Genomic DNA, 26,317 nt, shown 5'->3' with positions numbered 1-26,317 from the left:
GGGCTGTGGGCCCCGCCAGCGCCGCGGCCCCCGAGCCGGGCCGGGCCCGCCGGGAGCACCGAGTCCGCGCCCGCCGCCCAGAGCGCCGCTTGGAGGACCCGGCCCGGAGCGGCCGCCAGGGGGCGCGCGGGGGAAAGGGGCGCGGCTATAGGTGAGCTTATATGGGGCGTAGTCACGTTGGGAGGGGGCGTGGTCACGAGGAAGGGGCGTGGCCAAGGGGACAGTCACGTGGGAGGGGTAAGGTCATATGGGAGCTAGAGCGTGGTCACGTGGGAGAGAGGGCGTGGCCAACAGGGGGAGGGGGCGTGGTCACGGAGCGGGAGTACGCGGTCACGTGGGAGCTCCTTAGTCACACGGGTGTGTGGTCACGTGGTGTGGGCGTGGTCACCCGGGAGGAGGCGTGGTCACATGGTAGCGCTCTTGGTCACGTGGTCGTGTGGGCGGGGCCACGGGGGGGCTGGGCCTAGGGGGGTCCTGGGGTTTTAGGGGGGGGTGTGAATGGAGGGGTGATGCTCTAGGGGGTCCGTGGAGGGGAATTGGGGGTCTGGAGTGTAGGTGGAGGCCGTTTGGGAGGGTGAAGGGGTGTTGCAGAGCTCAGGGAGGCTTTGTTGGGGGGTCAGTGGAGGGAGATTTGGGGGGGGGTGATCTAAGGGGGTGATGCAGGGGAGGTCAGTGGAGGGGGACTTGGGGGGTAAAAAAATCTGCAGGTTTTACGGTTGTGGTTTTCACGCTTGCAGTTTTTTACAGTTGGACTCGTTGTCCACCTCTCTGCGTTCTCCAGCGCGGAGCTGGGGGATGAGTTGCTCCACGGGAGCTGGCGACGTGCGCTCACAGCCCAGAAAAATAACCGTGTCCTGGGCTGCAGCCAACCCAGAGGGACCAGCAGGGAGGGAGGGGATTCTGCCCCCCTGCTCTGCTCTGCTGAGACCCACCTGGAGCCCTGTGTCTGGCTCTGGAGTCCTCAGCACATTCAGAAGGACATGGAGCTGTTGGAGCGAGTCCAGAGGAGGCCACGGAGATGATCCAAGGGCTGGAGAACCTCCCGTATGAGGACAGGCTGAGAGTTGGGGTTGTCCAGCCTGGAGCAGAGAAGGCTGCAGGGAGACCATAGATCAGCTTCCAGGGCTGAAAGGGGCTCCAGGAAAGCTGGGGAGGGGCTCTGGATCAGGGAGGGCAGGGATAGGATGAGAGGGGTGGGTTTAGCTGAAAAAGGGGAGATGGAGATGAGATTTTAGGCAGAAATGTTTTGCTGTGAGGGTGGGGAGGCCCTGACGCAGGCTGCCCAGTAGAGTTGTGGCTGCCCCATCCCTGGAGGGGTTCAAGGCCAGGTTGGATGGGGCTTGGAGCCCCTGAGCCAGTGGGAGGTGTCCCTGCCCATGACAGGCGGAGGAACCAGATGGGCTTTGAGGTCTCTTCCAACCCAAACCATTCCATGAAGATCTATAACATCAGCCACAGCTTCGGAGGGATGGTGGTGGCCACCAGCTCCTTTGACCATGACACGTGAGCACTCCTGGTCTGCTCCAGCGCCGAGTCACCAAGCCGCCGTGCCTCTGCAGCCCTGCCCTTTCCACAGGGACGCTGCCGGCCACACGCCGGTCACGCCGCGGTGTTTTGGCAGCAGAGAAGCCCGTCGGGCTGGTGTCCTGCCCATCACACGCCCCGTGTCGTGCGTGCATCTTCACCCAGCGCCCAGGGGGGACCTCATGGTGTTTCCAGGGCGGTGGCTTTGGTGGAGCAGTGGCTGGCCTCTCCTCAAAAAGCCTGGAGTGACCCATCTGTCTGTGCCCAGCTGGTCTCCTAACAAGGACTTTGCCCCTTAAATCTTTCCAGCGTGCAGAGGTACAATGGAACATGAGAGCTGGAAGCTGGCAGTGGGGAGGAGGGGGGGCCTCCTCAGTGGGACAAAGTCCGTAGCGGCAAATGGGTCAAGATAAAGAGACCAACCTCCCATCGAAGCCAAACAGCAGATAAACTTGCCTGGCACCGATCTTAAAGGGCGCCTGGGGAATTGCAGCACTGGTTGGACAACCCAGATGGGACCTCTCCGTGAGGAAGTGGAGAGCAGAGGCTTGCAGAGATGCTCACCTGCCCCTTCTCCTTTTCCTCGTCCATCTGTCCCTGCCCAGGTGATTTTGCAGAGATATCAGCCCCCTGTGAGCGATGCCATAAGCCATGCAACCACACCATCCTGCACGGCCTCTCCAGCAGGGCCACCAGCTCGCTGTGGAACCCAACTGCCTCCTCTGACAAATTCCCATCACTTCAGAGGTTTAGAATCAGAATTATTTGATTGGAAAAGACCTCTGAGATCATCAAGTCCAACCATACCTGTCCAATACTAAACCATATCTCTGAGGACCTTATCCATCTATCTACTGTGGTCCCAGCTGTGGTCCCAGGGATCTACATAACGCAGGAGCCACCTGCATCCCTCAGGGCTCCCAGTGGAGCCCTAGAACAAGACACAAATCCTGGGCAACGAGGTGTTTAGACCACACAGGTGCAGAGGTCTGGTCCATCCCCGCAGATCATAGAATCGCCACGTTGGAAAGGACCCACCGGATCAACGAGTCCAACCATTCCTATCAAAAATGTGTGCGTTTGGGGGATGCCGTGTCAGAGCCCATGCCCAAAGTCACATCAGCAGGCAAGAAAATCTGTGAGGAATACACAGAAATACAATAAACACGCTCTGGCTTGCGTCAGACCGTGAAACGTTTTACCTTGACTCTCACCCAAGAGCAATTGCTGCAGCCAAAGCCGGTCTAGATGGCTTTTAGGAGGCTCGTCAGGTGCTAAAACTAGGACATCCTGACTTGCCTCCGGCTAAATCCTTTGTGGGAGCCCAGCCGGAGTTTCTGCACCTCTAAATTGGGGTGTAATGATACTTCCCTTCTTTCATGAAGCTTCAACGCTTTCTGATCTAGGCAGGAAAATAAATCACCGCGCGGATCATAAAAAGTCATCAAAACGGCAACCTGGGGTGAACCGATGGAGGGAAGGGCGCGGGCGCTCGGAAAATGAGAGGTAGGGAAAAAAACAGATGTCATCTAGAGCTCTTTCCCCTGTAGGGTTAATATAAACCCCCTTTTGCTCTTCCCCTCCCTGCCTGCCCTGTGATTCCCAGCCATTGGCTGTCTCTGTAGATTTAGGCTAAAAAGCCTGTAATTAGGACCCCGGCTGACACAGATCCAGTTTCCTGGGCAGGCAGATTAAAACAAAACAAAAAAAACCAACAAAAAAAAAAGAGAGAGAGAGGGGAAAAAAAAAAAAAGATTCCCTGACTGAGCTTTGGATGTTTTCCTTTCGCTTCGCAAAGTTTTCCTCGCTTGGGCTCCATTCCCTCGCCTCCTCCGGAGCGGGGCGGGACGGCTGGCGTGGGGCTGGAGAGAGTGGCAGAACCCAGGGACACGAGAGCTGGGAAAGAGCAGGTAGGTGAGGCTGGAAAAAAGGTTTCTTGGGCTCGGTTCTCCCAGCTACGCGTTGAGCTGGAGGAGAAGGCACTTGGGAGTTGAGGACACCCAAGTCTGGGAATCGTTGCGACGGGAAGGGAAACGAGGGAGGGTTTTTTGGTTGCTCTTCTCCGGGAGAAGTAAATGGAGGGAGCAGGTTGGTATTGCTGCTCCTGCAGGCTTTGTTTTTTGGGGAAAACGTCCCTCGAGAGCGGGAGTTGGGATCTGCTCCATCATGCCAGACTCTGCCATCCCAGCCACCTCCACATCCCGGAGCACGTAGACGCGTGGGGCTGGCAGGGCCACCCAACTCCCTTGGCCACCCAGGGTCTCGAGGAAGGCGTGTTGGCTCCACCGTCCCTCCTCCACCTGGGAATGGAGCGTTAGGGGGCTGGGGATGGAGATTTCCACCGGAGGCAGCCGAGCCCTGCACACCAAGGTGCTGGGATGCGATGCGGTGGCCGTGGGGGAGAGGCGAGGTCGCGGTTCATCGCTACGGGGGTACAGGTGGCTGAGTTACAGTGGGTTAATGGATTACTGCTCTCCACCGAGCCACGGTGGCCGGCCATGCGTGTGCTTCAGGATGGGGAAAACACACTGGGAAAAGCCCTTTGCAGCACTGGCGCATCCCCCAGTGGGGTTGGCCACGGTCCCCTCTGGTGACACAGAAGGCGTGATGCTATATGACAGAGCAGGATGCTGAGACCCCCTAATCGCGGCTGGGGCTGCGCTGACCCTGTTTCTCCACGCTACTGGCCCTCAGGATGACTGAATAGGAATGGTTGGACTCGATGATCCGGTGGGTCTCTTCCAACCTGGTTATTCTATGATTCTATGATTCTAAGTGTTGCTCCACCAGGTCCAAAAGCCACTGGGGGCTCCTTCACAAGACAAGCTCCAGCTCAGGAGCTTGGGCTGCATTGCAGGACTTGCTGCTCCAGCTCGCCTTGCCAGCCCTCGGCTTATCTCACCCTAGAAGAGATGCATCTTTATTGCCCTGCATCTTTATTTCCACGTACCTTCCTCGCAGCTGTGTTGACAGGAGCTCAAGCGAAAACAGGTTATCCCGTGGGTGAGGGAACGCAGATGCTACGCCTCGAAAAGCTGCTGGTGTTTTGGGGTGGCTCAAAGGGGATCTGGGCTTCTCGGTGATGTAGAGATGTTGTGTTTCATAGAATCATAGAATCACCAGGTTGGAAAAGACCCATCGGATCAAATTTCATCAGAACCAATCGTATCTCCTCAGGGTTAGGGTGCTGGGGAGCGTTTGGAGCTACGGGGGTGTGAAAGTGGGTCTTCTAAGATGGAGAGAGGTGAATTTAGAAAAGCAAAAGTTGTAGCGGAGATGTGGATCAGCTCCTGGTTGTGCTGGGAACCGGGAACCCGCGCTGAATGCCAATGGGCCAGGGTGGCTGCACTGCAAGTTAATGTGGGACCTTGGCTGGAGGGGGCTGGAAGCACCCCCCACCCCAGCTGGGGATGGGGATTGCTCCCGGGTAGCCAAATACGATTAATATTCCCATGAATTTACGCTGGGATGGGAGCCTGGGTGGCTCTTTGCAGCCTGGCAAACACCAAAAGGCTTCGAGGGAGCCGGGGAGAGCGGCAGGACCATTGCCCATCCTTTGGGGAGCTGAGCGGTTGCAGTCTGGGGGAGTTCCCAGGGGCAGGATGAGAGGCTTTTAAAGCAAAGACAAAAGAACCAGTGTCAGTCAGCCCATCCGACTGGTCCCTCACACTGGTCCCTTCTTGGGGAGGATGCACCTCCAGCGCTGAGGTCTGCGCTTCCCCAAGCTCCCTGCTGCATCGCCCCTGATGCCTGGTCCAGGCTCTCTGCTCTCCCTGTTTTTGAGGGCAGCGAGCATCCTTGTATCCCTTTGGCAGGCCAGCAGGGAAGAGCAAGAGCAGGGCTGCCTGCAGGCGGCAAGGAAAAGGGGACAGGGACGAGGAACAGAGGAGACGGACCTGTTGGGGCTGCCTGGCTCCTTAGCATGGGAGGTGCGCACCAGTGTCACCGTCTGGGGCTAATTACAGGGACTCATCTACAGCCCAGACGGCTGCCAGCCGGCGTAATCACATCAAACCGGGCTGGGCTGGGCTCTCCAGCACAATCCCCTGGGTTCCCAGCAGCCAGGAGCCCTGCCCTCCCCCAGCATCCCCCCACTGGCTTCCCCACTGGAACTGAGGTGCCCTGCGCCCCCTGAGCTGGGGCCACCCAGACCCCTCCAGCTCTGCTGAGACCGTGGAGCATCACAGGGGTTTAATTACAGCAAAGCTCCAGCAGATTAGCCAAAGGCAGCTTGGAGGCTTAAGAAGCACAGCACAGGACTCCCAGGAAAAGCAGACGTGTTACCCAGAGAAGGCAGCAGCAGAGCTGGGACAGGTCTCTGAGCCCACAGAGGTCCCTGTTCAGCATCCCCAGCGATGGATCCTCCTGCGCAGCTAGAGAGCCAAGGCTGGTTACTGGCCCTTCACCGCATCAGCGAGGGCAGAGCTCTCCTTGGGCTGCAGATACACAGAGTGATGATGATTTCATCCCTCTGCAGGTCCCAGAGCTGAGCAAAGATTTAAAAGCACCATGCAAGCAGCCCTGCAGCCTCTCTGAACTAATCCAGACCCCAAACCACAGGAAGGGGCAAACAGCCCTTTTGTTTTATCCCACTGATTAGCCAATCTGCAGCGTTAATCATTGACTCAGGTGCCTGGCAGGGAAATCTGAGCTGATCCCGGCTCCAGATCCCAGTTCGGGTGCAACATCCCAGCACCCTGAGATCCTATATAGGAGGGGGATGCTCTATAGGAGGGGAATCTGTGGTGGGAAGGAGCATGCTGGGAGCAAGGGCTGAGCTAGGAGTGTCAAAGCTGTTTAGTGGGAGCCCTGGGGATGCAGCTGCTGGTGTTGGCCAGGGTGGACCTGACAGCGCAGGCAGGAGGTGATAAACCAGATGTGCAGCAAAACCATCCCAGGACAGAGAAGTGAACTAGTTCTCATGGTGGTAGTGATGATGCAGGATGACCGAGGTGCATGGCCTGGGGATTACCGCCCCTCAACCCTCAGCCTGAGCCCATGCCGAGCCACTTCATAGAATCAGAGAATCACCAGGTTGGAAAAGACCCACTGGATCATCAAGTCCAACCGTTCCCATCAATCACTAACCCATGTCCCTCAGCGCCTCGTCCACCCGTCCCTTAAACCCCTCCAGGGAAGGTGACTCAACCCCCTCCCTGGGCAGCCTCTGCCACTGCCCAATGACCCTTTCCAGGAAAAATTTTTTCCTAATGTCCAGCCTGAACCTCCCCTGGTGGAGCTTGAGGCCATTCCCTCTCGTCCTGTCCCCTGTCCCTTGGGAGAAGAGCCCAGCTCCCTCCTCTCCACAACCTCCTCTCAGGTAGTTGTAGAGAGCAATGAGGTCTCCCCTCAGCCTCCTCTTCTCCAGGCTAAACACCCCCAGCTCTCTCAGCCGTTCCTCATCAGGCCTGTTCTCCAGCCCCGTCACCAGCTTCGTTGCTCTTCTCTGGACTCGCTCCAGAGCCTCAACATCCTTCTCGTGGTGAGGGGACAGAACTGAACACAGGATTCGAGGTTTGGTCTCCCCAGTGCTGAGTCCAGAGGGAGAAGAACCTCCCTGGCCCTGCTGGTCACGCCGTGTCTGATCCAAGCCAAGATGCCATTGGCCACTTGATGTTCAAAACACGTCCCAGAGCAGGTGGAGATTGTGTGGTTGAATCCAGGGGGGTCCTGGGGCTGTTTGGTTGATCCCACCCGCATCCCACCCTTGCTCCCCACGCCGGGGCAGGAAGCACGGGCAGAGGGCGTAGGACTCTGGGCTGATGTCCAGGGAGCCCCAGGAGCCACCCCAGCGCCTTTGTTTTGGGAAGCCAAAGCCAGGAAGGAAGCGAGCAGTGAAAAGCACCGCGTGGGGAGGAGGGAACGGGACCGGATGGGTTTCCACCACCTAACCATTAGCCAGGAGAGGTGGTGTTGGCTGGGCGAGCTGACGGCTCGGGGCAGAACAATAGCAGCCCGAGGGGAATAAATTATTTTCCACTGCATGGGGCTGGACCTCGGTCTCCTCCCACTGTCCCGCTCAGAGACAAGCCACTACACCAAGGATCAGCCGTGCCAGCAAGGGGCAGGCAGCACCTGGGGAAAACCTCCTGCTGTGGGTGAGCTAACGATGGTACCGCTTTCCCAAAACCTGTTCCAGCTTGAGCACAGCTCCCAACCTGGGGATTTCCCTGCCCAGTTTCAACCCATCACCGTCCTGTGAGCACCTCCTGCTCAGTGTGGGTTTGCTTATAAACCCTGCAGAGAAAGGAGCAGCCCCAAAACCCCTTGGACTTCTGCGGGGATTCATCCAAGGGTCTTGAGGTTGTGGTGGTCCCGGTTGGACCTGCCTTGAGGTCGGGAGTCATAGAATCATAGAATCATAGAATCATAGAATCATAGAATCATAGAATCATAGAATCATAGAATCATAGAATCATAGAATCATAGAATCATAGAATAGTTTGGGTTGGAAGGGACCTTAAAGATCATCTAATTCCAAGCCCCCAGCCATGGGAAAGGACAACTCCTTTGGGAACAAGTCTTCACAGGGAGCTAATATGGTTAAGGTTAGGGTTAGGCTGATGGTTAGGGTTAGGCTTGACCCTCGTAGAGTCGTCCCATGGAGAGTTGGCCATAGAGAGTTGTCCTAGACCCCCCTGAGGTCCCTCCCCAGGACAAGGGGCTGCTCATCCTGCTGCTAGATGGAGACAGGTCCTAGGGATGGACCCCTGCTCCCTGCCTTGCCGAGGCTCTCACCCACTCTGATCCTCTCTCCCCAGCTCATGTCCCTGCCGAGCCTCGCATGGCCCCAGCAAGACGAGCGTCCTCCCTGCGGCACCACCACCAGCCTCCCACCAGCCTCGTCTGACAGCGATTCCGGCTGTGCCCTGGAAGAGTATCCGGAGCCCCCTGCGGACCCCGTGCTCCCCGAGGTGGGCAGCACCCTGGCTTTCTTGCTCTCCCTTTACTCCCTGCTCTCCCCCAGCCCTTCGGGTGCCATCTATGGGTGGTTCTCACAGCCCAGCACCCGCAGCCCTGGGCTGAAACTCAAGGTTTAGCACCTTCAAGCAAAGCGGCTTAATCCCTCTCAAAATCTGCTTGTGTTTCTCTCTCCCGCGCAACATCTCAAGGTCCCAGCGTGCTTCAGCACCCGCTCCACGCAGCCTCCCTCTCCCGATGACAAGATCCGTCTCCGCGCCAGAGCCCTCCTGCAGCAGCTGCCTCCTCAGGACTGCGATGTAAGACCCGCATTTGTTGTTCGCTGCCCACCCTGGGCTTCACCCATTGTGCATCCCGCTCACCTCCGCCTCTCCATGCAGGAGCGCTACTGCCTGGACCTGGCGGAGGAGGAGAGGAGGCAGCTGCGAGCGTTCAGCGCCCGACGGAGACGGGAGGCCCTGGGGCAGGGGCTGGCGTGTCCCGTGCCAGGTCCTTGCCACGGGTGTCCCTGCAAGAAGGTGAGACGCCTGCCCCATCGCCCTCAGCTCCCGCTTTCCCAAAGCCAACCTGATCCCAACTTTTCCATCCGTCTGCCTTGCAGTGCGGCCGGAGGCTGAACAAAGGGGACCCAGGGATTTCAGCATCTCGGCTCGGGGACCAGTTCTGGCACCCGTCCTGCTTCTCCTGCCACTTCTGCCACCAGCCCCTGGTGGATCTCATCTATTTCCAGCAGGATGGGAGGATCTACTGCGGCCGGCACCACGCCGAGCTCTTCCGACCCCGCTGTGCCTCCTGTGACCAGGTTGGTGCTGGGCAGGGGAGAGGCTTTTACCTCCCTTTGGCTGCTGTTAAAAGCTCCTGCCCAGGGAGGGGCTTGAGTCACCTTCCCTGGAGGCGCTGAGGGGCATGATTTAGTATTTGATAGGAATGGTTGGACTTGATGATCCGGTGGGTCTTTTCCAACCTGGTGATTCTATGATTCTGTGATTCTATGAATATCCTGGGCTGCATCAGGGAAAGGAAAGTGATTCCGCCCATCTATTCCTCTGGTGAGACCCCACCTGGAGCCCTGTGTCCAGCTCTGGAGTCCTCAGCACATTCAGAAGGACATGGAGCTGTTGGAGCGAGTCCAGAGGAGGCCACGGAGATGATCCAAGGGCTGGAGAACCCCCTGTACAAGGACAGGCTGAGAGAGTTGGGGTTGCTCAGCCTGGAGCAGAGAAGGCTGCGGGGAGACCTTAGAGCAGCTTCCAGTGCTGAAAGGGGCTCCAGGAAAGCTGGGGGGGGGCTCTAGATCAGGGAGGGCAGGGACAGGATGAGGGGGAATGATTTTCAGCTGGAAGAGGGGAGACTGAGATGAGATCTTAGGTAGAAATGTTTTGCTGTGAGGTTGGGAGGCCCTGGCCCAGGCTGCCCAGAGCAGTGGTGGCTGCCCCATCCCTGGAGGGGTTCAAGGCCAGGTTGGATGGGGCTTGGAGCCCCTGATCCAGTGGGAGGTGTCCCTGCCCATGGCAGGGGTGGGACTGGATGGGCTTTGATGTCCCTTTGGACCCAAACCATTCCATAATTCTATGATTCTTCGAGCCCCTGGTGGCCAGGAGGAAAGATTCCTTGCTGAGTCTTGCAGAGAGCCCCATGCCCACGCTGCGGCACCGAGGCTCCTCTCTCCTCCGCACAGCAAAGCATCCTCCGGGCTATGAGTTTCCCAGCTGGATGCTTAGAGGATGGGTTGGTTTTCCCCCTTCCAGCTCATCTTCATGGAGGAGTGCATCGAGGCTGAGGGCCAGCGCTGGCACCTGGAGCACTTCTGCTGCCTGGAGTGCGACGTACCCCTACGCGGCCAGCGCTACGTGATGAAGAGCGGCCGGCCCTGCTGCCGCACCTGCTTCGAAAACTTCTTTGCCGAGCCCTGCCAGGCCTGCGGGGACCCCATCGGTACGGCCCGTTCCCCGTTTCCCCGGGGCAGGGTGCAGCGAGGCTTCCGTGCCCGGGCAGGTGGGGTGTGGGTTGGGAGAGCGGCGGAGCCAGAGCCCCGCGGCTCGGCGCGGAGGATGCTTTTTGGCACGCGGCGCTGGGAAGAGCCACCCCCTCACCTGCCGTTGCCCCTTAGGTGCCGACAGCGAGGAGGCCACCCACCAAGGGCTGCACTGGCACGCCCGCGCCGCCTGCTTCTGCTGCAGCCTCTGCCGCAAGCCGCTGCGCGGACAGCCCTTCGTGTCCCACCACGGACGCCTCTTCTGCTCCGAAACCTGCAGCCTGGGACAGGATGCATCCTCCACCACCTCCGATTCATCAGACTCGGCTTTCGCTTCGGCCCCGTCCCCCGACTCGACACCCCTCGCCCGAGCTGGCCCTGCCGGGGGCTGCAGGCAGCGGGTGGAAGGAGCTGGTAGGATCCTACTGCTCTGCTCCCTACGTGGTGGGGGAAAGTGGGAGCAAAACTGGCCTCTGCCCAGGCAATGGATACTTTATGGGCTATTTCCCCATCCCTGGAGGGGTTCAAGGCCAGGTTGGATGGGGCTTGGAGCCCCTGATCCAGTGGGAGGTGTCCCTGCCCATGGCAGAGGGGTTGGAACTGGATGGGCTTTGAGTTCCCTTCCAACCCAAGCCATTCTATGATTCTGTAAGTTGCATGGGTGCAGCCCAGCCCAGGGCTGGAGCAGTGGCAATGAGCCCCCAGCCCCTGTCCCACAGGAGGGGGAGCGCTGGCAGAGGGGGTTTGGCTGGTAAAACCTCCCTTGCATCCTGGAGGAGCACAAGGAGCTATGGGGAGGGCAGGCTCAGCCTTCCCCTTTCTCACTCATCCTTGATTTCCTTCTCCCAGAGGTGTTTCTGGATCAGGCCTCCGTGCATCCAGCGTTCAGGAGCCCAGAAGACTGTGGAGCAACTGCTGAGGAGCGGAGCAGGGATGCTGCCCACACAGGGATGCTGGGACCGCTGGCCAGACACCCTTCCAGCCCCCAGCCCGGCACAGAGGGTCCCAGAGCCCCCAGCCACCAAGTTTTGGGGGGCCCTGACCCCCGAACACCCACAGGCCATGGAGACCCACGCTTTCAAGCAGCCACATCCCCTGCCCCATACAGCCCACGGCCCGAGGACATCGACCTGCAGGACATCACGGAGGAGGATGACTCCTGGTGTCCCACCTGCTCTTCATCTTCAGACTCGGACTCAGAGGAAGAGGGTTTCTTCTTCGGGAAGCCCATCCCCAAGCCTGGGACGAGTTCACTGGGCAGGGAGCCCCTGGGTAAGGCTGGGAGCAAGACAGCAAAGCCGCGGGGCAGCAGCAGGCACTGCAGCGTGTCCTAGCAGCACAGACAGGAGGTCCTCGACCAGCACTGATGGGTCCTGCCAGCCCCTTCTGTGGTCTGAAGACGTTCCAAGAGAGTTTTGGATGCAGCCCAAGGCTGGTGGGGGGAAGCTCCTGGGATCCTTCCTCCTGGCAGCTGCTGGCAAAGCAGAGCCTGCAATTCCTGCCGGCCTCTCCCTCAATTAGGAACAGGTAAAGCAGGTAGGGAGCCCGCAGCCCACACCAGGGCATGGTCTCCAACTCCCATCTCCGACAAGACGGCAGCCCTGGAGAGCAGCCGCGCAGCAGGGGAGGGCGGTGGGGGCTTAAGACAAGGGCGGCTGCCTGCATCTCCCCCCGTGGGGAGCAGTGGGGACCGATGGGGACACGAATGGTGCTGGCTGCCAGGGCCAAATCCTTCCCTGGGACACCTCCTTGAAGGATGAGCGCTACTGCCAGCTGCTTCTCCAGCCCTGCTGGCACCTCCTGCCACCGCAGGGAGGGGAGGGGAGAGGGGGACAGCTCTGCTGCTGCTGCAGACAATGCTCCAATAAAGCTCAGCTGAGACCTAAAGACTGGAAAGCCAACACACCTGCCCTGTTCCTTCCCACCCAGGGGTCACTGGGATCCCCTGCTGTCTGCTGGGAATAGGGGTCCAGGATGGGGGTCTGCTCTGGGACCATTCCCCGTGCACGCCGGCCCCAGGAGAGTGAGACCTGCCAGAGCAGTGACTGCAAAGAACACGGCTGGTTTATTTATTGATTTGAAACCAAGAACAATTCCCCGAGTTTTGGGGCACAAACCTGAGAAATAAGAACAGAGCCGGGAGCCAAGGCAGAGGGGGGCTCCCTACAGCCACTCAACACAACCCTCAACATCCCTCCCACAACCCTCCAACAAAACCTGCTCTCCCTTTTGCTGCACGTGCAGGTTTGAGCAGGGCTATAACTAAGCCAACTCTCTGCCTCCTCCTTCGTATCCAAGAGAGATAGTGGGACCGTGCCAACGTGTCTCCACCACCTTGAGCCGAGGGCTCAGCACCATCAACATTGAGGAGCCCCTCAATGCACCAGCATGGCCCTCTGTGGGAGTGGGAGGCGGACCCCGAATAACGATGAAATCTCAATGTGAGTATAGTCGTTCTCCTTTATTCATAAACACAACACTCCTTATATACTTATTCTAGCAGAGCACAAGCTAATAAAACAACTAACAATTGGTCCTACTGTACTGTCCATGCACCTTAAGTAGTTACAAGATTGGTTAAAAGATGTTAAGCACTCGAAGGGGGTACAATGGTCTTGATGTTTTAGGGACTTTCCAGCACTGAGTTCTATGCTTTTGTTATGCACTTTCTTCTATCAACACACCAAGGTCAGTTTTAAGGAGGAAAGCCAGGCCTAGTCACAAGTGTTAACCCTGGATTGTTCATTGCTATCAAATCATGTCCTCGGTCATCGAGCCATCCTTCCACAGCCCTCCCGCACCCCCAGCCTCGGCGGGCGAGGGGAGGTGTCCACCCACTCACCCTGGTGCCCCCTCAGCGGGTGCGCGTGGCGGAGTCGTAGTTGTCGATGAAGTCCTCCAGCTCGCGCACGTAATGCATCCCGCCCTGGCGGAGGATGGCTCTCAGCGCCAGCCCCATCGGTGCCTCCAAGGAGGGCTCCTTCTGCAGCAGCATTGCGGCCACCACGGCTGTGGCCAGGCTGAACTCCTGGTACGACTGCAGGGGAGCGGCACAGGGTCAGCGCGGGGCACCCCAGGACCTCCCCACCAGCAGCAGGCGACCACCACTAGGGATACTTTGCTTCCGAGGGCTGGTCCATGAATCCTCACCCCCTTCTTACAGAATTCACAGGATGGTTTGGGTTGGAAGGGACCTTAAAGATCAGCTTGTCCACAAGCACCTTCCCCTACAACCACCACCACCAGAAGGGGTTTCTCTCCAGGGCCACAGAGATGATCCGGGGGCTGGAGAACCTCCCATACAAGGACAGGCTGAGAGAGTTGGGATTGTTCAGCCTGGAGAAGAGAAGGCTGCGGGGAGACCTTAGAGCAGTTTCCAGTGTTGAAAGGGGCTCCAGGAAAGCTGGGAGGGGCTCTGGTCAGGGAGGGCAGGGATAGGGCAAGGGGGAACGGTTTTCAGCTGAAAGAGGGGAGATTGAAATGAGATTTTAGGAAGAAATGTTTTATTGTGAGGGCGGGGAGGCCCTGGCCCAGGTTGCCCAGAGCAGTGGTGGCTGCCCCATCCCTGGAGGTGTTCAAGGCCAGGTTGGATGGGGCTTGGAGCCCCTGAGCCAGCGGGAGGTGTCCCTGCCCATGGCAGGGGGTTGGAACTGGATGGCTTTGAGGTCCCTTCCAACCCAAACCATTCTATGATCCCAGAAACGCTAAATTCACGCCCCCCACCCCTCATTCTCCTCCCACAGTTCAAGGGGCCCTCGCTGCCAATCCCAGACCCCCATGTGCCTCAGCCAGGGTCCTCCAGGACTCACCCGCTCGATCTCCTCCTTCTTGGCGAGGATGGCGGCGGAGCGGGGGTCCTTGCCCGCCGGGCAGGGCTTCGGGAGCGCAGAGCAGAGCCGGGGCTGGCCGCCTGCAGCCTGGGCAGTGGAAAAGGCGAGGAAGGGTCAGAGGATTCTACGATTCTGGGCATTGAAGGGGAAAGAGACTGGGCAAGGCTGGGGCCAAACTGGGGCTGCTGGCACTGACTGGTCACCATGCGAGGTGACCCTCTGGGGTCCCTGGGGCATTGGTTGCCACCCTTCTCTTGGGTGCAGGAGCTGCCCCGTGGCCTCTTCTCCCCGCTCCAGCCCTGGCAGCATCGCTGTTGAGATCCCAGTTTGCAGATTGGCTTGTAGTGATAGGACTAGGGGCAATGGGTATAAACTAGAGAGGGACAGATTTAGACTAGACAGAAGGAAGAATTTCTTCATGACGAGACTGGTGAGGCACTGGAACAGGTTGCCCAGAGCAGGGGTGGCTGCCCCATCCCCAGAGGGGTTCAAGGCCAGGTTGGATGGGGCTTGGAGCCCCTGATCCAGTGGGAGGTGTCCCTGCCCGTGGCAGGGCACGGGACTGGATGATCTTTAAGCTCCCTTCCAACCCAAACTATTGTATAATTCTATGATTTCTCTTCCCCATTAGGCAGTAATTAAGCCACCCTGCAATGCTTTGTTAAAGCTCAAGTCCTGGGGTTGTTCACGCTCCAGCATGCTCTCAAGCCTCCTAGTTAGGGTTTTTTTGGCCTTTCTCCCAGCTGTCTCCCATTTATCGGCATCGCCAGCACAGCCAGCACCGAGTAAGGCACTTCCAAGGGTCCCTCCCTGCCTGCCCCAAGAGATGGGGGGATCTCCTACCAGCATCTCTCCTGCTGCCTGCTCCAGCTCCACAGCTTCTGTTGCAGCCGGGGGATCAGCAGCTGGGCTCTTTGGAGGGCTGCTGGCCGGTTCAGGGGGCTCCGGGACCTTTGTGCTCACCACTGCTGGGTCCTGGGGAAAACCACACTGGTTAGGGGCTCGGCAGCATAGGGCTGAGACCGTGCAAACTCATGTCACTGCTTGGAGCTGGGATGGTAAAACCACACAACCTGAGCTGTCTGCTCCCCGCTTTGTGCATCATCTTTTAAGGAAACAAGTGGCTGAGGAGGATCACAGTCCTGTCGCTCTTCTTCGACCTTCGGCTGGCTCTTTCCAGGGAGAGAAGAGGACCTAGAGGGTGGCTGATTCCCTGCAGAGAGAGAAACACAACAGGAGTGAGTTCTTGCTCTGCCCAAGGAGATGCCGGCGAGCACCAAAAGAGATGCTGGCGAGCACAGCACAGGGCGTTTTGCAGCCCTGGGGCAGCTGTTACAGGGTTGTCACAAACCTCTGGAGGGCTGAGGACATGGGAGGTGCTGGATCAAGTCTGCATCTCGGTGGATCAAGGTTAACTCTCCGTGGCTACAGCAAAAGCATCGGCAGCATTTCCCACCCACGCCACGATAGTCCCAGGCTGGGTAGCCATCCTGGAAGCCTCCTCGCTCCCTGCAGGAGCAAAAGCAGCCCCAGAGAGGGGGATTTAGACTGGAAGGGGTCTCCAGTGCAGCTCCCCCACTCTAAGTAGGGCCAGCGTCAATGCTAGAGCAGCAGAGCCTGGTCCCCGTGCTCCTGCTCGCCACCCCACGCCCTGGGCACCCACCCTGGCAGGCTAGCGGGGGCCCACGGTGGGTGCTGCTCATCCTCGGTGAATTCGGGCATGGCAAAGCAGTCAGGGGCAGGCAACGGCGGCTCCTGCAGGGAAGGGGATGGATTTAGACGTGGAGCAGGAGAGGGGATGCTGCGACAGCAGTGTAGAAGCTGGGATGCTGCTGCTGCTTCCAGCACCGCGCGGGGAAACCTGTCCCTGTGTCCTGTCCTTGTCACCAGGGCAGCAAATCATAGAATCGTAGAATCACCAGGTTGGAAAAGACCCACCGGATCATTGTATGTCCCCTGCCCCCTTCCACCCGTGTTCCACCCTCGGTCTCGCGGCTGCTGCCACCTCCTCCCAGCCCACCACCACTCACTGGGAACCAGCCTTCTCCGAAGAAGTCCTCAGGTCCTTGGTTGTCATTCCAAGGAGGTGGGGGACAGCCAGGGGGTCCCCATGTCCTGTCCTCCTCATTCCCATGGAAGTTGGCAGGGCCAGGGAAGGGCCTGGGCCCCCAGGGACCGGGCTGAAATGACAAGTCACCACTGATGAGGATGACAGCATGGGGGGGGTCACCACCCCACCTCAGCCCACCTCCCCTCACCCCACGCCAGACCTCTTCGAAGCCGCCCTCAAGTCCTCGCTCATGTCCTCCACAGTCCCAAGGGGGTGGTGGAGGTCCCCATCTCCAGTCCTCAGCCCCACGGAAGTCAGCAGGGCCAGGGAAAGGGCTGGCATCCCAGGGAACGGGCTGGAATGATGAATCACACATGGTGAGGATGGTGGCACGCTGAGGGCAGCCACACAGCAGCCACTCCCCCTCCCCTCACACCATATCAGACCTCACTGACGCCGTTCTCAGGTCCTTGCGCATCTCTGTTGTCCCAGGTGGGTGGTGGCAGGGGACCGTCGTGGGGTCCCCATCTCCTGTCCTCATTCCCGTGGAAGGCAGCAGGGCCAGGGAAGTGTCTGGGGCCCCAGGGACCAGGCTGCAACAGTAAATTGCTGGATTTGTAGGTGGATCCCAACAGTACCATCTCCCCTCGCTCACAGCTGCTCACCCCAGACCTCGCCCCCTTACCGGGCACCATCGGCCCCTGCCTCTCCTGCGCTGGCCTGGCCTGGGCGGCTTCTTCCAGGCATGTGGGGGGCCAGGAGCAGGGGCAGGTGGTGGTCCAGCTTGCCATGGACCAGGCTGTGGAGAGGATACAGGGAGATGAAAGCAGGATGAGACCCTTCAACCTTGCATCATAGAATCATAGAATCACCAGGTTGGAAAAGACCCATCGGATCATCGAGCCCAACCATTCCTATCAAACACTAACCCATGTCCCTCAGCACCTCGTCCACCCGTCCCTTAAACCCCTCCAGGGAAGGGGGCTCAACCCCCTCCCTGGGCAGCCTCTGCCAGTGCCCAGTGACCCTTCCCATGAAAAATTTTTTCCTAATGTCCAGACTAAACCTCCCCTGGTGGAGCTTGAGGCCATTCCCTCTTGTCCTGTCCCCTGTCCCTTGGGAGAAGAGCCCAGCTCCCTCCTCTCCACAACCTCCTTTCAGGTAGTTGTAGAGAGCAATGAGGTCTCCCCTCAGCCTTGTCTTCTCCAGGCTAAACACCCCCAGCTCTCTCAGCCGCTCCTCATCAGGCCTGTTCTCCAGCCCCCTCCCCAGCTTCGTTGCTCTTCTCTGGACTCGCTCCAGAGCCTCAACATCCTTCTTGTGGTGAGGGGCCAGAACCGAACACACGATTTAAGGAGAGGTCTCACCAGTGCCGAGTACAGCTCGATGCTGATCCAGGACAGAGAGTGTGTCCACCCTCCTCTCCAAACCAAAGTCCTACATGATTCCCAACTTTTCCCCACGAAGCGACGCTCTCCTGGCTCCTCGGCATCCCATGCAATGAAGCAGTGGGGACTCTAACTTGCAAAGCTCCTCCACTCCCAACCACGCAGGCAGCGGAAAACACACAAACCCACCTACCTCCCTGGGAAAGCTCCTCCTGCCGCGCAGCGGAGCAAACATCTTGCAAAACTCTTTTCGTGGCCCCAATGCCAGCGAACGGAGGGCTCTGGGAGGTCAGCACCCAGCTGCACGGGGAGAGGTGTGGGTGAGCACGTCCCCCTGGACGTCACTGCTGGCTCGGGGGCAGCGTTCCTGGCCAGGTCCAGAGCCACACTGAGGACCCGTGGGAGATGGCTGAGCTGGGAACTGTACGGACCAGATCTCCGTCCCGGGAAGGGACACAGACCCTGGCAAGGCGGGGGCTGCTCCCTTGGCACCGGGTTCCCTGTCTGAAGAGGCTCGCCTTGCCCATCCAAGCCTCGGCTTGCTTGGAGCCACGTTTCGATTGCCTGGTACAAGCTGTACAGTTCACAGCATCCAGTGGCACAACCCTGCTATTGTCCCACGGGATACTGGCCGAGCTGCTCGCCCTCCCTGGCGCTGGGACAGGGACAAGAATCATAGAATAACCAGGTTGGAAAAGACCCTCCAGATCGTCGAGTCCAACCATTCCCATCAATCACTAAACCATGTCCCTCAGCACCTCATCCAGCCATCTCTTAAACCCCTCCAGGGAAGGTGACTCAACCCCCTCCCTGGGCAGCCTCTGCCACTGCCCAATGACCCTTTCTGTGAAAAATATTTTCCTAATGTTCAGCCTAAACCTCCCCTGGCGGAGCTTGAGGCTTGAGACAAGGCGCGTGCTGCATGCCCCTGGCCAGCCTGGCACTTCAACGGGGTGCAAGCCCCACTCCAGGCTGCATCCCTGCCCCTTGCGGCTCCCACGGGCACAGGTTGAGCTCAAACCCTGCAGAAACAAGAGAATATCTCCCAGGCCCCCTTGGGAACTGCCTTTGTGGCTTCCCTGCTTAGTGCAAAGGATGCCGTGGGAGCGAGGAGCAACTGGTCTGATTGGAAAGCGGCTGACCCCAGCCCCGCTGGGGCACTGGGCTCCCAGAGCCACCAGGTAAACCCACAGCCTCCACCCAGTCTGGCAGGAGCTAATGGCAGCACGGGCACCACCCTGTCTCAGGTCAGCAGGGACCACAGGTAGGGCAGTACCAAAGTAAACGAGAAAAAAAATAACACTTATGTCCCCAGGCTGAGGTTTTACCTGGCAGATCAATCCCGTGGAAAGCAGCTCATCAGACGTGTCAGATGGAGACCCCTGCATCCCAGCCCAGCTCCCCGCAGCCCCTCGCCCAAGGGGCTGCTCGTTCTCCTCCACCCCCTGCATTTGCTGAATGCAAACCAACAGCAGTTGCTGATGGCAGCCGGGTGCCAATTCCCCTCCCAGGGAGCTCCCTGGAGCCCTCCTGAGCACTATGATTTTTCCTTCCTTGAAAACCAAGCTGCGATACCCTCCAGGTGCTTTTACTCCTGTTTGCAGAGCTTCTCCTTACCTCAATTTCAGCTGCTGAGAATAAACACTCACAATAACCCAAACAATCTCGAGGGGTGCACTGACCCCAGGCTTGGAGCAACCCCTTGGATGGAGCTTAGAGCAACCTAAACCAGTAGGAGGTGTCCCTGCCCATGGCAGGGGGTGCAACTGGATGGGCTTTGGTGTCCCTTCCAATCCAAACCATTCCATGATTCTGTGATTCTATGGATAGATGACTCCACGTTCCCACTTAAGCATCCCAATTAAAGGTCCATCCTTCCTCGAGATGGAGGTCCTGGGAATTGCCAGCTCTGTTTTGTCTAGATACATCCCCATGAAGGCATCACAATGACTTACCACCGGCCTTGCCTTGCGATGACGGATTTCTCTTAGGTGAGGGCTCATGTGCGATTCGGGCACGATAACGGACACAGGATGAACACAAGGTGAACTCACTAAACAGAAGAGAGACAGTGGTGTTCACCACAGCTGCAGCCCATGAGACTCAGCCACAGTCCATGAGATTTAGCAGCAATTAGGTGTATCCCATCCTCATCACCGACTTGGCATCAGCTGATTCCCCTGAGGGGTTGTGCGTTGGTAAAGGTTCAGGCTGCAGAGGACAGATCTGGATTGGAAGAGCACCCAGATTCCTCCCCAGCCACCCAACTCTTTAAACTAGGCACAACGCCAGCTCCATGTCCAGAGAACCATGTTTGAGAATAAGAGGGCTCCAGTGGCTAAAGAACTAAATCCATCAAACACCAGGATTAAAAACACAAACACCTTTTCCTCAGTATCTAAATTATCACTGAAACTAGTTCTATGAGATCCAACAGCTCTCGCTTTATTCCCATAGTCCTGGATAGAAGCGTCTACAAGCCTACTAACAACAAAAGTAATAATAATAGAGATAAAGCTCACGACTTAGAATGTCACCGCGCTGGTGAGAGCCTCAACTGGTTCTGTCCTAACATCAGCTTTTACAAAGTTCCTTTACCTACACGCAATTACTCGCAGGTTTTGATCTTGTAAGAAATGTGTTTTTAGGAATTAAAATTAGGAAGGATAAAGTCTTGGAAGCAAAGGTAGAGGAGCAAAAGATTCATGTTTTATCACAAAATACAAGTCGGCACAGTTAGGTGTGTCCCAAAGAAGGGGCAAACCTGTTAACAGGAGTTGTGGGGGTTTATACTTTCTCTGGTTTCTTGTTCCCCTTGCTCAAGGCTTGGGGCTCAGATTCTTGTGCAGTCAGTTTACCCTGTCAGGAGTTTATATCTTATTCTTTTCCTTTTAGAGAGTTGTTTCCTCTTCAAAAACTACATATCTTCAAAAACTACATGTTGTTCTTATCCAAAATGGCCAAAGCAGCATCCTCTACCCTCAAATCATTCTATGATTCTCTACAAAACAGCTGAAGCAAAACCTAGGCTTATTCTTACAATCCAAACCCAGCTCCCTGGTACTCCAGACCTCAGGCAGTGAGATTCTGCAGCATCGTGTTGAGCAGAGCTCACTCGGGGTGCAAAAGGCTTGTGGTTTTGTGTTCTCATTTTGATCAGGTGCCTGTTGATTCGTGGCAGCAACGTCCACTGGTCTAGAGCTGTTGGGAGAGGGGAGGAGGGGACTGGGCACCACAGAGAGCATCCGTGCAAGAGGGAATCTTCATCCTCAGGGAACAGAGCACCCGTACGAGGGGGAACCTGCATCCCCAGGGAACAGAGCATCCATGCAAGGATGGATCTCATGCAAGGGGGGTCCCCTGCATCCCCAGGGCACTGAGCATCTGTGCAAGGGGGAAACCTGCATCTCCAGGCATGGAGATTCATGCAAGTCCACACACCCAGCGTCTGCCTCTGTCCAGCTCCAGCATCACCTTGACCAGCCACATGGTCTTTACGATGCTCCTGGCCTTTTGCTGAGAGATTTAGGGGAGCAAGGTCCTCCAGGGCCATAGCTCAGCCTACAGGGATGAGGAGGGAAGGCAGAGATGAGGGTTCAGAGAGCCCTGGCAGGACACGATACAGCAGGAAGGGACCCTGCCATCACCCCCACCTTCGCTGACAGCAGGAGACCAAGGAGCAGCGTGCCCAGCATCCCACTCCCAGCACGGGCAGCCCCGCTCCTCATGCACAGTTGGCACTGGGATGTCTAGAAGGCTTCAGCTTGTTGCCACTGGATTCACCAAGAGCTGCTTGGGGCCGATGTGCTGCTGAGGCTCCTTTGATGGTCCCTGCTTGAGCACTGCAGCTGGGTTTGAGCCCTGCTTGCAGCATCACAACCCTCTGGCAGCCCCACAGCTCCGAGGGTTTCCCAATCCTGCTGCCCCTGACACATTTCCTCCTGGGACAGCCAGAGCGGCGGGACACCCTGCCTAAGACGGGGTGAAATAGGAACTTCCCCCCACCCTACTTACTGGATGAGAAACCGTGGTGTCCCTAGTGCTGAAGAACACTGAGGATCAGCTTGACTCAGAAACCCCAAGAATAGTTAATCACGGGGAAAACAGATGTTGCAGGATAGGATATGAAACCAGATGGCCCTGAGAGATAAACAGAGTTTTACTGAGCTAAAAGGTTTGGCTGAGAGACAAATGACTGACAGGCAATCACTCTATAGCGTAAAAGCCCAGTCCCAGCTTCAAGCAGTGGGAATTCCACACCAGCTCCCCAGGGGAGTGTGTTTGGAATTCCTCCTTTGAGCACTGAGCCTCTCAAGGTTGCTCCTTGAGGCTGAGCAAAAGACCTTGACCTGCAGCCACCAATATGGGTAACACCAATCTCAATAAAACAGTTAATTATCAAGCCAGCTTTGAACTATTATTCAACATATTAATTTAGTAAACGACTGACTTGAGTGTTGTTTTAATGCTATCGCTTCTACAGATATTCTGATTAATGTCCTTTAGCCTGAATCACGTTGCTCTCAATTACAATAAAATTTTCACTTTGCTTATATATTAATTATAAGACGAATGTTCACTATATATACACACAGAGTCTAGTCTGCCATCCTTAACCCCGTGGGACAGTTAGAAAAACATGTCGTCTAACTTTGCGATTTAAATTTAAGTTGCTGTTACCTCCAAATCACATCAGCCCCTCAATAACACATCCACCGAAATTCCTGGACCCCGTTCCTTTAGACACAAACCACTGAGCTCTGAGACCAAGGGCAGGTCCAGCTCCGCTTTGACTCGTCTCCAAGAGATGCTGAGAGAGCAAGGGTTCAGAGATTGTCTCGTGATGAGGTACAGAGCATCCTGAACCTCAGCAGGAGACAGGAGGGCACCCTCGCCCTCTTTCCCCACACCCTGTGGGAATCATTCAGCCCAATTTTAGCTCCATTTCCCCAAATTCCTGCATGAATCCTTTCCCCCCCCAAGTCCCCATGTAAATCTTTCCTTACCCCCACAGCACCCAGGTCTCAGGCACCTCTACAGAGCGCCTCCTCCTCCCTATTTCCTTGCATTCCCACGGGGAATGGCACTCCTGGGAGTTCACAAGCACTGGCGAGACGGGCTTGTACCAGGTACAGACATCCTGCCCTGCTCTGGGATGAGCATCACCTTCCCAACAACCATCTGCGTCCTGTCAGGGTCTGACAGCAGCAGCGGGAGCTTTGATAATGACCTGGTGCAAACTGGTCTGCCCAGTAACACAAACTCCTCTATAGACCAGGAGGGTGAAGAGTTTGTAACCTTGCAGGAATGCAGGAGGAGATAAGGGAGAAGAGGGAGGCTTGGGGTGAGCTGGCTGATGGGGAGTGTTAGCAAAGGAGGAGGCTCCTTCTTTATCAGGGAGGGCAGGGATGGGAGGAGGGGAAGGTTTCCAGCTGGAAAAGGGGAGATTGAAATGAGAGATTAGGAAGAAATGTTTCTTTCTGTGAGGCTGGGGAGGTTGCCCAGAGCACTGGTGGCTGCCCCATCCCTGGACGGGTCCAAGGACAGGCTGGATGGGGCTTGGATCACCCTGATCCAGTGGGAGGTGTCCCTGCCCATGGCAGTGGAACTGGATGGGCTATGATTCTATGATACAATTCTATGCTGATTGTTGAAACATTTATATAAGCCTCTAATCAAACCCACAGCCCTGCAGGCACTTCTCATTCCACAAAGCCCCCTTAGAAGAACCTGCCCATGCCTGTAGCAGCAGGTGACACCCAGTGCACTCCAGAAGATGCAAACCACGGCAGGTTTGGGGCTCTGCAGTGCACACCCCAGCTCAGACCAGGTTACTCTAGCAGGGCGCCGTCCCTTGAGCTGTTTTTTCCAGGCACAAGAGCTCAGGCACTGGGGAACACACAGGGTCGAGCCCTCATCTCAGTGGACCCAGCCTGCTCCAAGCTCACCCTGTTTGCGAGGCTTAATAAACTTACTATTGAGGTGAGTTTTGCTGTTGGAAAGCCACCTTCCAATGGAAATGGGTTCTTCCCAGGGAAGGTGGTGATGCCGAGGGTGACAGAAAGTGGTTTTTTCTTTCCCTAAAAGCCACAAAGGATGAGACAAGGGGCTGTCAGGAGAGGGGGAGTGGGAAGGTCCCAGGGGGAAGAGAGGATGGAGATCCTCGACTTGGTGTGAAAGAGCTGGAGGGAGGCAAAAGTAAAGGGAGGATTTGGGAACAAGGAGCAGGAAGAAGCTACAGGCACATGCAGGGGGCAGAGGAAACAGGAGGGACCATTGGAAAGGGGTTAGAGGATATAGGAGGGACCATTTCCAACGCCACTGCTGTGGTGCCTGTGGGTATGATCCATATTTACTGCTGGGTGCTGTTCTTTGGGGTGCGACCACAGGGTTTGGGGCCATCCCAGCTCTGAGATCCAGCACCTACACCAGGAAAATCCAGTCAGACAGGAGGAGCGGAACCTCCCTGCCACCTGGCCAGGCTCGTGAGCCAAGTGTTCATAGAATCATGCAATCCTTTAGGTTGGAAAAGGCCTTTATGATCATCAAGTCCTACCATAAACCTCACATTGCCAACTCTGAGACTGGAAATAAAACTCTCTAAGACTCATTTTGGAGTTTTAGAAAGGGAGCATCCTTTATCAGCCTGGGCCGTGAGGCAGGGATCTCCATGGACCATGCAGCCAGATCAGAGCTGGGACAGAAGAGATCTCTCACGTGCAAGCAGACAGAGAAATTCTCCCAGCAATCTTAGGCATGTTCTATTCCTTTCCAAAGGCTCATTTTGATGTTTTATGAACTTCACAGTCAAATCTGCTCATTTGGAGCTTGGGCTCCAGCTCTGCCTGACCTTGCATTGGAGATGGGGAAAGGCTGCAGACAGAGGGGTTAGAGGAGAGACCTCTGCTCAGCACAGATGAGACTGAACACAAGACGTTTTCACCTCCAAAGGACGGACAGTGGCTGGAAAAACACCATGTGCAGTAAACCCACGCTCTCAGAGGGACGTTCTACCTAACTTTCAAAGAACACAGTCACTTAGATGAAACTTGATTTAGCTTCAAGCAAAAGCATCCCACTTTTTGCAGCACTAACTGCTTCTTGAATCGACTCCAGTGCTGAACCCTGACTCCCAGTGCGCATCCACAGCCTTTCTGACCACCTCCACCTTCCCTGCTGCCTCTCCCAGCGCTTGGCACCCCTTTAGGGGTAGAAATCCTTCCTCTTATCCCATCTAAACCTCCCCTGGTGCAACCTGAGGCCGTTTCCACCCGTCCCGTGGCTTGTTTCTCGGGAGAGGAGCCAGGCACCCACCTCACTCCAGCTCCTTCCCGCACGCCGTCCCGCATCCCTCCCGTTCGCTCCCAAATTCGGGCTCCAGAGGCTTTCTCGGCTCTTAACGGGACCGAGAAGGGACCGGGGGTGGGGGGGAGGGTGAGGTGCCGGTGCCCCAGCCCTGTTACAGCCCAACCCGGCTGCGAGCAGGGCAGGAAGAGCGGCTGCTGCCTGTTAAACTGCGGCTTGGGGCGGGGAAACCCTGGGTTGGGGCTGGGAAAAGGTGGATTTGGGGGAGAAAAGGTGGATTTGAGGGGGGGAAACGGTGGATTTAGGGGGAAAACGATGGATTTGGGCAGGGAAACGGTGGCTTTGGGCGGTGAAAAGGTGGATTTGGTAGGGGAAACGGTGGCTTTGGGGGGCGAAAAGTTGGATTGGGGGGGTGAAAAGGTGGATTTAGGGGTGAAAGGGTGGCTTTGGGGGGCGAAAAGGTGGATTTAGGGGTGAAAAGGTGGATTTGGTAGGGGAAACGGTGGCTTTGAGGGGTGAAAAATTGGATTTGGGGGGGTGAAAAGGTGGATTTAGGGGTGAAAAGGTGGATTTAGGGGTGAAAAGGTGCCTTTGGGTGGAGAAACGGTGGATTTGGGGGGCAAAAAGTCGGATTTGGGGGGGGGGAAAGGTGGATTTAGGGGTGAAAAGGTGGCTTTGGGGGGCGAAAAGGTGGATTTAGGGGTGAAAAGGTGGATTTGGTAGGGGAAACGGTGGCTTTGAGGGGCGAAAAATTGGATTTGGGGGGGTGAAAAGGTGGATTTAGGGGTGAAAAGGTGCCTTTGGGTGGAGAAATGGTGGATTTGGGGGGACCCAGTGGATTTGGGGGCTGAAAAGGTGGATTTGGGGGTGAAAAGGTGGATTTGGGGGGCGACATGGTGGATTTGGGTGGGGAAATGTTGACTTTTGGGGGTGAAAAGGTGGATTTGAGGGTGAAAATGTGGATTTAGGAGACGAAAAGGCAGCTTTGGGCAGGGAAACGGTGGATTTAGGGGCGAAAAGGTGGATTTGGGGGCGAAAAGGTGGCTTTGGGCAGGGAAACTGTAGATTTAGGGAGGGGAACGATAGCTTTGGGGGGCGAAACAGTGGATTTGGAAGGTGAAGGGATGGCTGGGAGGTGGAACGGTGTCTTTAGGGGGGAAAGGATGACTCTGGGGGGTGAGACGGTGGATTTGGAGGGTGGAACGGTGTCTTTGGGGGGTAGAATGGTGTCTTTGAGGGGCAAAAAGGTGGATTTGGGGGGCAAAAAGGTGGATTTAGGGGGCGAAAAGGTGCCTTTGGGTGGGGAAATGGTGGATCTGGGGGG

At 56.9% G+C, this 26,317-nt stretch overlaps 2 protein-coding genes across 5 annotated transcripts; one reads left to right on the top strand and one right to left on the bottom strand.

Moving 5' to 3' along the window:
- Positions 1 to 103: 103 nt before the first annotated feature.
- On the top strand, positions 104 to 12,926 carry PRICKLE4 (prickle planar cell polarity protein 4). Its single transcript, XM_069875875.1, has 10 exons — positions 104 to 151; positions 2,931 to 3,030; positions 3,323 to 3,434; positions 8,286 to 8,438; positions 8,637 to 8,744; positions 8,826 to 8,963; positions 9,047 to 9,247; positions 10,194 to 10,380; positions 10,556 to 10,834; positions 11,270 to 12,926. The coding sequence occupies exons 4-10, from the start codon at positions 8,289 to 8,291 to the stop codon at positions 11,752 to 11,754; spliced, it is 1,548 nt and encodes a 515-aa protein (XP_069731976.1). The 5' UTR covers positions 104 to 151; positions 2,931 to 3,030; positions 3,323 to 3,434; positions 8,286 to 8,288; the 3' UTR covers positions 11,755 to 12,926.
- LOC138730581 (collagen alpha-1(III) chain-like) lies at positions 12,830 to 25,208 on the bottom strand. 4 transcript variants are annotated; one of them, XM_069875871.1, is made up of 12 exons: positions 25,003 to 25,208; positions 19,644 to 19,741; positions 16,986 to 17,099; positions 16,747 to 16,893; positions 16,521 to 16,655; positions 16,281 to 16,430; positions 15,914 to 16,005; positions 15,602 to 15,759; positions 15,324 to 15,463; positions 15,094 to 15,225; positions 14,230 to 14,337; positions 12,830 to 13,457 (listed from the first exon to the last, which is right to left on the bottom strand). In XM_069875871.1, the coding sequence occupies exons 2-12, from the start codon at positions 19,689 to 19,691 to the stop codon at positions 13,275 to 13,277; spliced, it is 1,407 nt and encodes a 468-aa protein (XP_069731972.1). In that variant the 5' UTR covers positions 19,692 to 19,741; positions 25,003 to 25,208; the 3' UTR covers positions 12,830 to 13,274. The 4 variants fall into 4 exon arrangements, with proteins under 4 accessions (XP_069731972.1, XP_069731974.1, XP_069731971.1 ...); XM_069875873.1 differs by lacking the exon at positions 25,003 to 25,208 and adding an exon at positions 22,695 to 22,742; XM_069875870.1 differs by lacking the exon at positions 25,003 to 25,208 and adding an exon at positions 21,342 to 21,597.
- Between the last annotated feature and the right edge of the window lie 1,109 nt (positions 25,209 to 26,317).

The sequence above is a fragment of the Phaenicophaeus curvirostris genome, chromosome 24 (assembly GCF_032191515.1).
Source record: "Phaenicophaeus curvirostris isolate KB17595 chromosome 24, BPBGC_Pcur_1.0, whole genome shotgun sequence".
NCBI lineage: Eukaryota > Metazoa > Chordata > Aves > Cuculiformes > Cuculidae > Phaenicophaeus > Phaenicophaeus curvirostris.
Note: the sequence above shows the minus strand (reverse complement) of the source record. Positions and strands in the feature narration are given on the sequence as shown.

What these genes read in the sequence shown, in the direction of transcription:
- PRICKLE4 (XM_069875875.1), top strand. Translation starts at nt 8,289, where the DNA reads ATGTCCCTGCCGAGCCTCGCATGGCCCCAGCAAGACGAGCGTCCTCCC. An exon ending in CGGACCCCGTGCTCCCCGAG is followed by an intron (nt 8,439 to 8,636) that starts GTGGGCAGCACC and finishes CAACATCTCAAG; the next exon opens with GTCCCAGCGTGCTTCAGCAC. An exon ending in GGCCTGCGGGGACCCCATCG is followed by an intron (nt 10,381 to 10,555) that starts GTACGGCCCGTT and finishes GTTGCCCCTTAG; the next exon opens with GTGCCGACAGCGAGGAGGCC.
- LOC138730581 (XM_069875871.1), bottom strand. Translation starts at nt 19,691, where the DNA reads ATGAGCCCTCACCTAAGAGAAATCCGTCATCGCAAGGCAAGGCCGGTG. An exon ending in ATCGCAAGGCAAGGCCGGTG is followed by an intron (nt 17,100 to 19,643) that starts GTAAGTCATTGT and finishes TCCTCTCCACAG; the next exon opens with CCTGGTCCATGGCAAGCTGG. An exon ending in GCGGGGAGCAGACAGCTCAG is followed by an intron (nt 15,226 to 15,323) that starts GTTGTGTGGTTT and finishes GGTTTTCCCCAG; the next exon opens with GACCCAGCAGTGGTGAGCAC.